We start from the raw sequence: 16043 nt of genomic DNA, 5'->3' as shown, positions 1-16043 counted from the left end.
CATTGTGAGTGTGCAGGTGTAAACATACGTTTGAACATAGATCACTGGCATCTGCTTTTGACTGGGAGGTGATGCAACTGTGATTTGAAATCCCTCCACTCTATTGATTTTCAATCAGTCACTCTGGCAGACACGTGCTCCCTCTAACCCCCCCCCCCCCTCCCGCCCCCCTCTCTCTCATCAGATCATTTCAGGGTAACATCACGCAGAACACAGGGCCGTTGTATAGGGGAGAAAGGTGATGATAATTCTAGGGGCCCAGCGCCCTGTAAGGCCCACAAAAAACCCCAGTAGTCTAATCTTTGTATGACTCAATTATTCTGCATAAGACCCTGACTAATACTCATAGTAAAGCATAAAAACAAAGTAGGCTAAATAAAAAATGATAATATGTAGTCTAAGAAAAAAAGTGGAAAAGTCAGGGGCCCACTTTAGTATTCCTTCAGGGGGCCCGGAATTCCTAGCAACGGCCCTGGCCACACACACACACACACAAACATCCATTCGCCCACTCACACTCACTCTTCTTGGTGCTGCTGCGAGCGGCCAGGCTGGTCGTGCTCCCCGACTGGCTGTTGTCCTCCATGCTGGGGTCGAAGGCCGGGTTGACCAGGCCCGGCTCGTCCGACAGGAGGGCCACGGCGGCGGAGGTGGGGCTGTCGTTGGGCAGCGTGGCGATGGTGAGCTCCGACGTGCTGTCGGTGCACTCGCCCTCCTGCGAGCGCCGCTTCCTGTCCGCCGAGAGCCCATAGTGAGAGGCTCCTTTACACCTACACACACACACAGAAGGTCAAAGAGGTCAGTCATGAACTCAGATGCCGTGTGGCGGTGCAGGTAATGCTGATGAAACGGTGACGGTGATGATTTGACACAACTGAACCGCTGTAATGAACTGAACGTTGAGGCAGCAAACGGCAGCTTTGATCACAGGGGAGTGAAAGTCAACAAATTTGTGTCAACATCTGAGGAAAAGGTCACATTGTCAAGACTAATGTGAGTAAAATCCAGCATCTCCTCCAGCCCCGAGGCTTTTGTGCGCGCTGACCTCCGTCTTCTGCCGTGGGACCGCCGCGAACAAAGACCGCTTATCTGACCTTAACGCTCAAACGGAGCCTCCCTACGATACCACACAGCCTGTAAAATGAGCCACAGCAGCAAATGTTGTGGCAGAATATATTTCTCACTTTAAATTCCCAAATGCCGTTACTGAGAATGTCATATTTACTCTTGTAAAGAATAATGATAACAAAAAAAAAAGCAGTTTCTGTTGCTCACACGCTTTCTTTGTGTGACAATTTCTGGATCACATATAGGATGGGGGGGTTTTCTCCGAAGCTGTGAGCATGAGCATCCCCGACAGATGATTGAATGCAAATGTAAGAAAACACTCATTAGCGGGGAGAGAGGGTGGGCAAGTGACACGACATCTGAATATAAAACAGAGATCGTCTGAATGTTCTTGAAAACAAATCTAATTCCCAAGTTCCAGGTGTCGTCATGCTGCCAACAGCAGCGCGACAACCACAACACAGCACTCTCTCTCTCTCTCTCTGTCTGTCTGTCTCTGTTGCTCGCGCACACATGTCATAAAAGGCTCCTCATGCTGACAGTATTAAATTGGGAATGTTTGTGTGTGAATTACAAATATCCCTACAGAGCAGGGTATTGTGTTGTTGGAGAAGTTTCCTCCCATCTGTAAGCCATAAAGGCTCTGAGCTGACACTTCATCAGAGGCAGGAATAACACTGGCTTGTCTCTCTGGCTGTCTCTCTGCGGAGCCATCAGCACAAACATTAACTGGGTTTTAATGAGCTGGATCAAACCCAGGCTCTGCTTCGACAGTAGCTCAGAAAAACAAGAGCGGCGGCATCCATTCTCCTGTGCTGCGAGATTGCGAGACGGGGGCCACTGAATCATCCGTGACAGATATTAAGCAAAAAAACAGGAGAGGTTAAGTAACGGCAAGGTAAAAATGGTGGCCATCGTTACAGAACCGAGATTACAATATGGGTGAGCCGTTGAGCTGGGGGAGGCCGTTGCCACTCCTAGGGCACCACATGACTGGAAGCAGCATTTTGTCTCAATAACAGAGCTGTCTGGGCAGGTCATGCACTCTGTCCATATTTCATAGGGAAAATCATTTCATCCTGAAGTGGGTTCTATATCTCACTTGTAGCCACGAGTCAGGCTCTCAGTTAGAGACAGCATTACACAAAGCTGAAGTACCTATTGATCTGATCTGAGCTCTGTGACATAACACCACCTACAGTGCATGTGCCTCTGCATGCGTGTGTGTGTGTGTGTACCTGTGTGTGCGCAACGCCACTGTGAGTTATTCTTGTTCATTTAGTTAGTAAATTGAATGCTATCAAGCATGTCCATGCACCAACACACCATTTAGTGAGTGAAGTGGTTAAACAGAGCAATATTTCAGTCAACAGCAGCAGAGGACAGGGCAGGGCTGCAGTCTCTATACTCTAGGCGTTCCTTAGGTTACTCACTACCAGTTTGAAGAATTGTACAGCTGAGTCTTATATGTCTGTCTGCAATTGGCTAAGATAAGACAAGCAGCAATCAACAGTCAATATAAAACACAAGTGATAAATATAAAGTAATGGGAAAAAAAGTCTATTCCAGCAGTGCATACAGAGAGAGATATGTGTGTGTGTGTGTGTGTGTGTGTGTGTGTGTGTGTGTGTGTGTGTATTATATATTACTGATAGCATATCTGTACAGAATTCATAATTTATGTATATATTGAGAGAGAGAGAGAGAGAGAGAGAGAGTCATGGAAGACACTATATACAAGAAGTGAATAAATCTGCACAGATATAATATTATTATACGTTATGCACACTAAGCACAATATAATAGATAAACAATATCATATATCACACCTGTTCTGTTATATTATCTCACCAATACCACAGACACAGACACACACTCTTTTGATGGCCACTCGTATGGCACCACTGGTCCCCCGACTGTGTGCAACTGAAGCCTGAGACCACATTCCCCTGTTTCACCAGGGCTGGTGGAAAATGGAAAACCACAGTCAGTCAGTGGAGATGGGCAAATACTGCTGAATACAGGTTCATTCACTCACATAAATCTCACAGACCACCCAACATTTTTGAAGAAAAATGTCCACCCAAGTATTAATGAATGCACACTACACAAAGAGCTGAGAGCCGGAGTGGCTGCCTGGCTGCGGATGATCTTAAGAGCTTCATTTCTCTAACATGTGCTGTGGATAAAGATGATAAAAACAGAAGGATATATTTAGAGCTGTCCCACCGTGGGGAGCAACAGATACACGTTGTAGTTTTTGATAAGTCTCAGAAACATGAAGGCCTGAGTCTCTGAGACAGCAGTACTCAGCCGTTGTTTAGTGCACGACTGCTTTATTAGAGGCTTTGTCTCTCGCTAATTAAAATCTCCTTCCTCCAGGGGAAAAGAGTTGCAGCTGCTTAGACTTTTAATGTTTTGGAGTTTTAATGTAAAGGGTAAAATATGTGCTGCCTGAGGTTACAGGCAGGGAGGCATGACAGAAACCCCTTGTCTTTCTCACCAGGGTGGTCTCTGAGCTCTGGAGCCAAGGTAAGCGAGCCAATTAAATGTGCACATCTTAGAGGTGAAGTGCTCGCACAGACACACACACACACACACACACATTTCCCCTGCTTATTTTCTTTCTTCTTTTCTCTCTCTCACAAACAAACATTCTCTTATGCTTAATGATGGAAGTGCTTATGCAAAGCCATCCCTTACTTGTGAAGCGTCATTTTTCAGGGGATTATCAGTGAGTTTAAAGGACGCTCATTAGCGCTGCAATATCCCTGTCTTGGTCAGCACAGCCTCAGTTATCACATCATCTCTCTAAACCCTGGGATCTTTTGGTGAGATAAGGAGCCAAGAGACCAAAACATCCTCAGCTCCCTCCTCTTTCTCCTCCTCCTCCTCCTCCATCCGTCTTTTCTCCAGTCCTATATAACAATTGCCCGTGATGCTTTCGGAGACGCGGTGGTCGTGCTGAGTCGCCCTGGCTGTGACACAAACAGCCTTGTTCTTGTGATGTGAAATAAACACCAGCTCACAACTCATCAAAGCCTGTGAGATTCTCCAATCCTCTTTAGGGTTGAGTGGATTATCCTTACTAACCCAAATACTCTCTCCGCTCCCTGACAGTCACGGACAGTCATGTTGGGCCACACTCCGCATACAGCCCAAATTACCTCCGCTGAGGTGACATTTCCAGGTCAGACAGCCAGTGCTGAGTCTCGGTGCATATTTTCACATGTGTACCACACACTGTGCGATCATGCAAACGGCCTGGAAGCTCAATCAGTCTCATTTGTGGGGTACAGCCAGCTGACCCACGCACAACCCACAGTTTAGATGATGTTTATGAGCTGGGCTCTTCTTTCTGTTCTCCCTACTTATTAATCTTAAAGCAGCGACAGCAGCAGTTGTTCCTGACGGGTTCAGACTCAGATGCTCTTCAAAACAGACCAGCACACTGACACACAAGAACCCAGGGGAAAATGAAAGAAGCTCCGGTTGCATTGAGAGCCCCGAGGTAGCTCGCAGGTTCTTTTTTTTTTCTCCCAGAAGAAGGTATGGAATACAACAGGTGTGTGTGATACAAGGGAGAGAGGATCTGAAAAGCGACAAGCGCAGACACAGCTGAGGCGCCACTCAATGAATTCTTAGTTTCTCTGATCTATTAGTTGGGAGCACAGAAACATCCACGTCCCTGCCGCATTTTTGAGCTAAATAAAAACCATTTTAATTTTCTGCACCAAATGCCTGTGGACAAAAAAAAAAAAAACAGAATCTAAATTTATATCAAAAAAGAGAAAATTGTACAAATCATGAGAGAAGCCAGGAAGGCACTCTATTCCGAGCTTGACTCAATGTCTTGTTCCTTTCATATTAAATCCAAATAATGATAAGAAAACCGTCTTTAAAGCCCGGAAATGTGCCATGGATCTTGGCAGGGGCGGCACTCCTGAAAGAAAACTGTCTATCATTAATAGCTTTTGGCTCTTAATGACATAACTTTATTTAGACCAGACTGGGCAGGGACATACCCCCCTCCCTTCCACACAACAAACACAGTGCTCTGGGGAAGCACCTGTGGCCCGTCACACAGCAGCTAAACAACTCTCCACTAATTGAATTTATGTTGATAGATGCCTGAATTAAACATTTGCCCTTGATTAGATTAGTATATCAATTACTCCTTTATCACACACTTGTTTCGCATGACAAACGCGTAAAATAAAGTTTGATCGGGAGGGAAAAAGGTGGACTGATGGATGAGTGTGTACAGTACAAATATATATGTATAGAGAGAGAGAGATAGGGGGAGAGAGGAGAGAGCGACATAAAGACAGAGTAATCCAGTTAATGATGAACTAGAGGAGTGTTAATCAGAGGATGCGCTGGTGTGTTGATTGGATCCGCCTGCTGTGAGGGGTAATCCCATCTGCTGCATGAAGAGGGGGTGAGACCGCAGCCAGAGGGGACACTCTCTGCTGTGGGAGGAAAATTTTGGCTAAGCTGGTTTCCAGAGACAGATCTGCTAAATTGAAGTAGGAGGCGAGGTTTAGTTGGGTGTGACTTCTCACTGCCTTTGAAGATGAATGCATACAGAAACTAAAAGTGAATGTGTACAGCGGCCCACACAGCACATAAATCCCGCTTTTGTGTTTGAACTTCTTTGTGGCTCGGCAGGTTTGGCGTGCTTCATGTGTCTGCGTGTTTACGTGCGCAGAGGCTTGGCCGCTCCAGCCACCACAGCACCGTGCAGCCGAGTCAGCCACGGCTCAAACTCTGAGTCATGGTTTTTTTTTTTCAACCGATCAATATGTGCGATCATCAGTTGAGCCCTGACCCCCATGATCAGACTGGAAGGATGTTTATGCAGAAATTTACTGTGTCAGTGTCTGGTTTCAAGCGAGAGGCCAATCTCACACTAGCTTTGTCAACAGAGAGGAGCACAGGAAGCACTAGAGCTGATTTATTCACCGCTCTCTGAGCTGGATCTCTGTGCGCTAATGCACCTTACACATGTCCACCTCACCAGTGGCTGTTTTCCAGCCCTGCAGTCAAATACTATGTGTACATTTCTCTCCCCTCTGTGGTGCAGACAACTCCAACTGTAATTCCCTCTACACTACAGTACATGATCATAGAGAATCCCCTCTAGGCTGCTGTCCCACATTGCTCTTGGCACCTTTTAGCCTATATTTCTCACTCTATGTCACACTAGCCCTTGGCAGCGTCCTGGTTTTCTCTACGTCCACGTGCCATGGTACAACTGCCTGAAACCCAGCCAGGGCTGGTCGGCCCAACCCAAAGCCCTGGCAGTCAGCGGGGTGCCGTTCACGTGAGAGATTAACTTGCTGCTGGCTCCCTGCTCTGCAGGCCACTCGTATGGAAGCCCTCCTACAGATTAGCCTGCCGCAGACAGTAGACGGCTGAAATGATTCCACGTTGAACAGGTCGAGCCGCACAGACCCTAAACAGCAGCCAGACGCAAAAGTTAATAGACGCCTGTTTTCACAACACACCTGTCCTCAGTGATGTGGTTTAGAAAGTAGGGCGCTTGATGTAAATGATCCTGCCCAGACATGACAATGCACTGCATTGCGGAAAAAAAAGTACAATACATTTAGGTTGCATTGACTGTAACACAGCTCAGTCCCATCTGGAAAGCACCTTTGCATTAGTGGTGTGCATCTTTACTGGCTTCACGATTCAATTCGATTACGATTCATCAGTCTATGATTCGGTTCGATTTGATTATACGATGCATCTCGATGCATCACATCCTCAATTTTCGACGTTGCCACACATTGCTTTTTCATTATTTAACATAATACCGTAGTCAGATAAATATGATAACTTTTTATTTACATAAAATGAAATAGAAAATATCATTTGAATACATTTCCACAATCCAGCAGCTTCCTTGGAGTCTGAACACACAAAGAAAAAGAAAAGGTCTAGCCTACTTAAAGGTGCACTTGTTCTTTCTCAAAAACAAAAAGTAAATCTTGGCACTGTGCTTTCTCTGTTATGTGAACAACATCATCAAACTTCAATGAACTATTTGAATTTAAAAACCGATTGTGACATAACTGCATCGATTGAGAATCGTCCCATCAAGAATCTCGATGCATCTTTGAAACGATTATTTTCGGCACCGCTGCTTTGCATGCAGGCTGGACCACATGTCCACCACGCTTCAACAGAACCACATCGGTAAAGAAGGCCTCGCTCAAGTAGACACGTTGACCTGCTCCTCCCTGCTCCCATGAATAAATGAATACATGCATAATTCATCTGTTCTTTTGTGACTGTATATTTACACATGCATCGTGCACACTTCAATTATACATAGTAAAATGTGTGTTTTGCCGCGTAGCTTCATGCTATTTGTTTTATGCGAGCGCTACGTCTTGTCTGTTTGTTTGTGAGCAGCCTCACTGTGTCCTCTGCATGCGTCCTTGCTCCATGTTTTGCTTTCATGTTCGATTGTGGATGCGGTGCACACACACTTTCACACTGTTGTTTCTTGTAGACTTTTTTCTCTACCCATGCATATAAATGTTCCCATGACGGAGCCTCCGGATGTGTCTCATGGTGTAAATCCCATAATCAAATAATTAAGCTGATTTTAATGTTATCTCCTTTCAGGAGCTGTGTGAATTGTTCAGGAGGGTAGGATGTAGGCTGTTAGCCTGATTCTTTATCTCTCAGCCACTCTCCCCTCAGCCTCCCCTTCTGCTTCTGGACGGCTTCTTTGAGAAAGGGAGAGCTGCTTCACCGCAGAACGAGGGATTAATATTAAATCCAAACAAAAGTCTAATTAGAGAAGCCTGCCTCGCACTCGGGGCGGCTGCGAGGCCAAAGAGGGCACGGCGTGGTGCGCCGCCCCCCCCTGACTTGAGATGGACCCGGCATAAACTAATGACTGGTATTGTTCAGATCCAGCGTGTGTGTGCGTGGCAGGCGGGTGGCTAATCCTGTTAGGATGCGTCCATGCTGAAGATGTCCGGAGCACTGAGAGCGCCAGCAGCTCTTTGTGATCAAACACCTCCTAGATGAGGGCTGAGAGGACGGAAGCTAAGCTAATCATAGTGTTTAAGACATCTCAGCCCAGGCCCAGAAATGAACATAGATTAATCATTAATGCTCTACAGCACTGCACTGTGATTATCAGGAGAGGCCATGTGGGCTGGGGAAGGGAATACGCAATGGTGTGTGTGTGTGTTATTAAGTGAGAGTAAGAAAATCACAACATAGGTGCTCAACTGTGTGCCAGTGCTGTGTTTCTATTGGCTGTTGCTGACAGGGTAAAATGTAAGTAACTCTATTAAAGGGACATTGTGTAACTTCTCCTGTTATCTATTCACGAAAATCGATTATTTCATTCAAAAGTCTGTTTTTCATTAATCAGTAATCCCCCCCATCAACAAACTGAAGTGTTCCGGTAAGCTCTGAATTTGCCGTTCATATCATTCATGTATACATGGAGCGGGTAAGCTCGGTGCTGGCTGCCATGTCGGGTGATGGTAGGAAACCACAGAAACTCAGCGGAGACACCGGAGCTGTCGGCTCAGGTCGAGGTGGCGGGGGAGCATACATCAGTCCGACTGCCCAAAAGTCCGACGGCTCATTTCTCCGACTACCCATTCTACAGTGTTAAGGTTAGTCTTTAGGGTAAGGTTAAGGGTTAGGGCTAGCATTAGAGCATTACACTGATGCTGCATTCATGTGCAGTTGGGCAGATGGCCGTCAAGTAACAAACCAGATGTCATTTTAGTCACAGAAGTGGAGAGAAAGCCGGTAAAACATGGGTGTGGATGTGGGTCAGTCACATCACCATGACAACATATTGTTTATGCCGTTATGTGCAGCGGCTGTCGTCCGTCTGCCGTCTGCCCAATTTCACGTGAATGCAGCATGAAAAATACGATTGAGTTGCTTGCAATATACAATCACAATGCTAGATGGGAGTAATTCCTACACAATGTACCTTTAAGTAAGGGTAAGAAAATCACAACATAGGTGCTCCCCTGTGTGCCAGTGCTGTGTTTCTATTGGCTGTTGCTGACAGGGTAAAATGTCAGTAACTCTATTAAGTATCACGCCCCCCCCCCCCGGATTGGTAGTCCAATCTACACCCCATGTATGTGCGTCGATGTGCGAGTAAGACAGGTTGCAACCACTTCTCTGTGTTTCCCACGCAATGTAATAATTACATCTATTGAAAGATGTCAGAAAAAAAGGAAAGAGCCAAGGGGTAAAGATGAGTGGAGAGAGGGAGTGTGGAGGGAGAAGCAGAGGGAGGCAGGCAGGCGGAGGCGGCGGTGGTCACACGGGGGTGGGGGGAGTGGGGGGGGGGGGGCTGCTCCTGTCAACAGTATGGATAAAGACAAATGGTGTGCCACTGCTCTCCAGCCAGGCAGAAAAACACCACGTCCGTGTTGGTCTGCTCCTGGTTTCTCTCTCTGTCATGTCATAATCAGCAAAAAAGAAAAAGAAAAAAAACAAAACAACCTCTTGTCCATCCGTCAGTCACAAGCACAGAAACACACTCCCACACACACACACACACACACACCGCCTGTACCTGACTATCAATATTTCACACTTGATGGGCTGTGTTATAGTGTTAGGGAAGAATCTGAAAGGAACCCCTTTCCTCCTCATTGAAATGAACCGCACGTTACTGTATACTGGGCGTGAGGGGTGCCGTCGCCATGGCAGCCGTACGTATGGCCAGATGGAAAGCAGGCACAAGAAGTGACCTTATATCCTCCTGCTCATCCACTTCTCTTCCATCCTTCTCCTCCTTCCTTCCTCTCCTCCTCTAACCTATCCAGTCTGCATTGGCCTGCCTTCCTCTCCTCCTTGGCATCCATGGCTGTCCAGTACGGGCTCTTGGTGTCTGCAGGAGCTAAAGCCCCACTCATTGGAAAGAGTATACAATGAATTGGTGGGGGATTTGTGAGGCTCTCCATTGTTCCATGTATTCATGTGGTATAATGGGACATTTCCGAACAGGCTGGTAAGAGAGGACGGTAGCTGAGCCCAGCTTCAGGGAATCAGAGAGCCCTGGCATCACATGGAGCTGGCTGGTTAGAGTCAACATTAACCCCCCCACCACCACCACCACACACACATATGCAGACGGAGCCTGGGGGCCAGTGTGGAGCAGAAAACACAGTTCAGAGGAAGAGGAGCCAAGAGCAAAGACAGGTGGTAAACAGATCAAACACCTTTTGTATTGCTGCTGAAGCTATTCACCAGATATTCAATGAGTAGACGGCGGTTTGGTAATTGATTATTCATTCAAGTTAATTTCAATTCATGCAAAAACAACTGAACCATCCCTCGATCTGATTATAGCTTCTGAAATATTGAATATCGGCTTCATGAACTGAATATATTTGGCTCATTACACATTAATCAAACAAAATAAGCAAATAGAAAGACACTGGGATGAGCTCTATGAAATCATGATGGGCAATTTCACCCTCTAAACACGTATTACATGTCAAAATAGCTGGATGTAGTAGTGAAAATAACCCTGGCAGTGCCAGTGTTGACACACAGATGAGAGGTTTGTTTTCATGGTGTCAGAATACACCTGCTGCTGTCCACCTGTGTGTTTATGTTTACTACTGATTAAATATTCATTAAAAAAAAGGGACGGTTGCACATCCATACATGTAGGTGAGTTGTGTTATTTTTATATTAAAAATAATAAAGCTAACGTTTCTTCTGTCTTCTGCTGTGTAGTGAATAGATGCAATCTGAGAGCAGCCAGCTCTGAATTTTTAACGCTGAGGCGAAAGTCTACTCTACAGTACGCTACAACTGTCCATATGCTTAGCCAGACTCACACACAAACACAGATACACATACACACACACACACACACATACACATACACATACACATACACATACACATACACATACAGTGTGTAAAGGCTACAACTGTGAGCAAATATGGGCTGACATTTTTGCTCAGATCAATAGAGAGACACTCTCACATGCCGCTGAGGAGAGAGACAGACGGGGGAGAGAGAGAGAGAGAGAGAGAGAGAGAGATGCCATGCTGCAGTACTGCTCTGTAGCATCCAAACTGTCCTGAACAGCACAAAGCTCTATACCTGCAACCCCCAGTCAGCCTGAGCATCAGGAGGCTGCTCTGTGGCAACTTCACATCACACCTTAACTCCTCAAGTGACAAGTCGCAAAACCTAAAACAGTGTGTGTGTGTGTGTGTGTGTGTGTGTGTGGGGGGGGTTATGCACCAATAATAACGCCATGGACGCACTGTTACAGTGCCGTGAGCACACAAACAGATGGCTGGTCATGCACAATAACATCAACATCATGGGAGCGCTGATGGAGGGAGAGGGATGGATGGATGGATGGGGGGGGGGGTGATGTTGATGAACGGGGATGCAGGTGCAGGAGGCTGACTGACTGTTGTACTCACAGCTCAGAATAGAGGATGTGCAGGTTGCCCAGGTTGTCAGTGTAGTTGGCCGGGCTGAGCCAGGGCAGGACCAGCAGCAACAGAGCCTTCATGGTCAGCGCTCGCCTCCTCTCCCTCTCTTGCCCCCTTTCTCTCCTTCCCCTCTTCCTCTCTCCTCTCTGCGCTGAAGCTTTCTCTTCTTCTGTTCCCCCCCTCCTCCCCCTCCCCCTCCTCCACCACCTCCAATTCTCCGAACCTGGCCGTGCTGACCCCCCTCCACCTCCACCTCCCCGCCTCCAAACCCTCTCTCCTCCCTTCTCCAGAAGGCACTCACGGGTCAGAATTAATCCTTTCACTTCCTACCTTTTTCCACCCTCTTTCTTTTTCCTTCTCTTGTCCCACCACCCCCCTCCTTCTCCTTCTTCTCCTCTCTCTTTCTCTGTATCTCTGCCTGTGTGGAGTTTTCTTCCTGTAGCCTCAGGCTGGCTGCCTGGTCATCTCAGCTGCAGAGGCAAACGGGCCAGTTGCCAGAGGTTGAAGACGGAGCGGAGGAGGAGGAAGAAGCAGCAGCGGCAGCAGCAGCAGAAGCAGGTGCAGAGGAGAAGTCCCGTTGTGGCACAGGAGGAAGAGGAGAAAGTGCAAGAAGAAGAGGAAGGAGCCCCATGCAAAGGTGGCACATTTGGAATACAATTTGAGATGTGCAGCCCTTTAATCTGCCCCGGGGACTGGCGAGTTGTAAGAGGATTTGCGCTCGTATGCGTGTGTGTGCATGTCTGTTTCCCTCGGTGTGTGTGCGTGTGTGTGTGCGCGCGTGTGTATGTCAGAGAGAACAGTGCAGCCTGTGACTTATACTGCAGCAGAAACCACTGAGGGGGGGAGATGGAGCAGACCAAACAAAGACACGCGGAGGGGTGGGGGGGTGGTGGGAGGTATCCAGTGCTCCTCTGATTGGCTCACATGCCTACACACACACGCGCGCAGGCTAAGACATACACACACACGTGCACACAACCTCTGCATTCACCTCCCAGCGCCTGCACATACGTGGGACCGGCGGAGGGGGGGGGGCGGGCAGACTCCGGTCCTCACCCCTCCTCTCCAACGATGGACTGCTCCCTGTGCTGCAGATTGGTCTGATCGCTCAAAAGAATCTGCCTACATGTGTGGAGGAGAAAAAAAAAAATCCAACCAAAACACACCGGGAAATCAATATTCTGTGCAGGGATGGAGCCTTGTTTTTCTGAGTCATTTGAAATATGAATTATGGGTAAAAAAAAACAACAAAAAAACAGTCACACATATGAAGAAAAAAAACTGTTCAAATGCACATTTCATTCACTCCTGCAGCCATTCATTTTATCCATTCATTCAATTTCAGAGGCAAAAATAAAGGGAGAGGTAAAAACCCTTCCCTCACTGTTTGTGTGGACTGGCCGAGGGAGGTGTGTGTTGACGGACTGTGTTATGTGCTGGTTGGCTGGCATTGATTTCAGGGTGTGATGAACACAGAAGAAGCATGATACATTTACACTCCTAATTGCAATCAGCTCGTTTGAGGCCCGTACAAGATTTTTCTTTCATCCTTTTGCGTCTCTTTCATCTGCCTGTACTCTGCCTATAGTAAACACCGGCAGGCAGGAGGGAGAGATGGTGGATAAACACCTTTGAATATGAAAACACCGCAGCACCTCTAATCTATTTTCATTCCATTCCTGTCAAATCTCACCCTTGATCCTTTTTCCTGTAGTACTTATTTTAGTCAATTTTATTTATACCCAAATCATAAATTCGTCTCAGCATCATACACCGTTCTTTCTCTCCTGACCTTTGTATCCATCTTTTCACTTTCCCTCCTCTCATTTTCCCTCTCACTACCTTTTCTCTCTCTGTTATCCCACTTTTACAGCGCTGAGCCGTCTGCTACCCCCGAGAAAGACACTTAACTGGTGTAAATACCCTGTCTGGATGAATATTTCATGGATGGAGGTGGTGTGGTTACAGGCTGAATTTGTCTGCGTGCGTGCTTGTGTTTGTGTGACTGCATGTGTGTTAATGCTTGCATGTGTGCATAGTGGGGCATAAGTTGTCCTGTGGTATTTGAACAGTACGCACAGCAACAAGACCACAGGGCACGCAGGAAATGGAAATGTAATTGGATTGTGACAGGATGCAGTTTGTGAACAGAAACCAGTCTGCCCCACAGGAGTCGTTTCATACACTAGCGCATTAACTCGCACACGAACACCATCACAATACACACATATACACACACACATACTGTCACACCATTTGTCACAGCTGATGTATGGAATACAGGCAGGAGGAGTCAAATGCAGCGGTGAGACAAGCATGGGCAGAAAGATGAGTGTCACTGGGCGGGGAGGGTCAGGGGACAGAGAGACAATCTGAGGGCCAAGATCTATCCGGTCGTTTTGGCTAACTTCCTGTCAGCCGATGGAGTTAGCAGTCCCCGCCCTCGTCCCTACGTCACCACATTCACGCGCATCCCTTGGCTGCACACACAGAGAGGACCGCCCCTTTATGCCGTTCTCTCTCCTCATTGGATAAAGGTTGTAGGATACAAGGAAAGTTTTCTCCTCGGCTTTCAGCAGAGCAGAGTGACTGACAGACCCGTGTTTCAGACCAAACACTCTGTATATAAGTGATTGCTGTCGGAAGATATAACTATTTAAGGCTTATATTAACACAAACATTCCACTTACTTCTGCTTGAAGTGAGACTTTAAACATTAAAGGCGACATTAAAGGTCCCATAGTTTACTCTTCTCCTGTGGTTTATTTCAAGTGTTGATTCACATATTTGTGGTTTTATCTCAGTGTAGTTTTCTATCTCCTTCCTCAGGCTCCATCTAATAAGTCAGTTGAGAAAAGCCAGTCAGAAGAGCAGAGGCCCTGATTGGTTGACTGTTTTCTGAGTGATCCAATTTAAATATTGTAGATTTCAAGTAAAAACACTCAGAGAAACCAAATCCTGCCAGGTTGGATGGTGGGTCAAGGTGGGCGGGGCTTGAGGCATGGCTGAGAGCTCTGACTGCTTTGTTATGACATCACAAATTGGCGCAGGTCCTGACGGCTGGATTTAAGTCTCAGTTTCTGAATACAGGCTGCGTGAATGTCTCTGTGGACCAGACGAGGGTAAATCTTGGACTGGCTTTTTACTCGTTGGCGAAAGCTCAGAGAAAAGACAGGATGTGAGACCGACGCCAAACTCGCCATCTTGTTGCTGGACTAGTAAGTAATGCTTTTACGGTAACGTGGGCTCCAGCCTGTCAACAAATGCACGTGTACCTCTGTCTGCGAGTGCCGCTCAATCTGTTGTATTTATGACAACTCCAATGGGGAATTACACTCTGCAACTGTGCAGAAGGGCTTTAGGGTTATGGGCCCTTTGTTGTCATAGTAACGATAATGAAGAAGCTGTTAAAGTTGTTCAGAGAGGTGAAGTAAAGCGGTCTCCTGCATTTTTCTGGCCCATGTCCACCACCCCCCTCATAATGCAGATCACATTCACCTGGCAGTTTATTAGGAACATCTAAAACTAATGTACAGTCTAATATACAGCAACAGTTATAAAGGTTATAATGATCAGTTTTCATTGAAACTATTTTATGAAGGTGTTTCATCCTGTGTGATTAGTATGGAGGCTGCAGTTTGTGTTATTGAATTAAGTTATACAGACAGGTTGAGCTAACAGCAAGTTACTGCTAAATGCTGTACATTACATTCAACGCACTACTCCACCACTGTGTGTAGCATAGAAAATCAGCTTCACCACACTGTCTCCGGCTTTAACACGGTCTGAACTGTTTCTTCCTCTGTCTCAGTCTTTGTCTGCATCTCTCATACAAACACACAAGGACACACACGACACAAACCAGCGCAGTTAAATAGCAGAATTAAATTATAGTAACTGTAAAGAATTAGTTTTTTGTGTTTTTTTCTTTTCCAAATATTCACACAAGCTTTGAAGAATCCCTCTGAGCTCTTAAAGTGTACTTGAAAACAAGTACATTCTCACAAAACAACAAGAAGAAAACTAGAACCTCATCAAGCTCGAGGCAGAACAGCAGCCGAAACATACAAAGTGGAATTTCAAGTAAATGAACCTAACTAATACAACGCATATCTGAGACTGAGAGGCAGAGAGCAGAGAAAACCAGTTTGAGGATTTATGCGCATGTCACTACATGTAAGTGGAATGGAATAAACAGAAAAAGAGGAGGCACTTTCTGGCTGAAATTCTTTGCAAGCCCTCACAGGACAGAGTCACAAAAGCCAACAATGCATACCGCTGATCAGATAGTTAAGAGTTTGTTCTTGATTACAGCAGATGTGTCCGGAGTAAGAATTTCTCCATCCAGAAGCCAATAAAGGTCACGAGTGATTGGATGAGTATGAAATCAGCTCTGGCCAGATGGTTGGCTGTCTCTGTCATTACAACCGCTGAGCCGGTGCCAGATTCCAGGGCGCTGTCAGAGAGACGGCATGGGCACCGAAATACATCCCACAGAAATATAC

At 46.5% G+C, this 16043-nt stretch overlaps 1 protein-coding gene across 4 annotated transcripts in view; it reads right to left on the bottom strand.

Moving 5' to 3' along the window:
• Positions 1–16043, bottom strand: part of lnx1 (ligand of numb-protein X 1) — a 42094-nt gene that overhangs the window by 14225 nt on the left and 11826 nt on the right. The window contains exons 1-2 of one of the 4 annotated variants that reach the window (XM_085773264.1): positions 11527–12338; positions 523–770 (exon numbers count right to left, since the gene is read on the bottom strand). In XM_085773264.1, the coding sequence (XP_085629390.1) occupies positions 523–770; positions 11527–11618 (340 nt within the window). In that variant the 5' untranslated portion in view covers positions 11619–12338. Of the gene's footprint in view, positions 1–516; positions 771–11526; positions 12339–16043 lie in introns of those variants that run through there. The other 3 variants (XM_085773263.1, XM_085773261.1, XM_085773262.1) reach the window with 3 other exon arrangements.

The sequence above is a fragment of the Trachurus japonicus genome, chromosome 4, assembly GCF_045865225.1.
Source record: "Trachurus japonicus isolate A0001 chromosome 4, Traja_1.0".
Taxonomy (NCBI): Eukaryota; Metazoa; Chordata; class Actinopteri; order Carangiformes; family Carangidae; genus Trachurus; species Trachurus japonicus.
The sequence above is the reverse complement of the archived record's forward strand: the minus strand, read 5'-3'. Positions and strand labels throughout refer to the sequence as shown.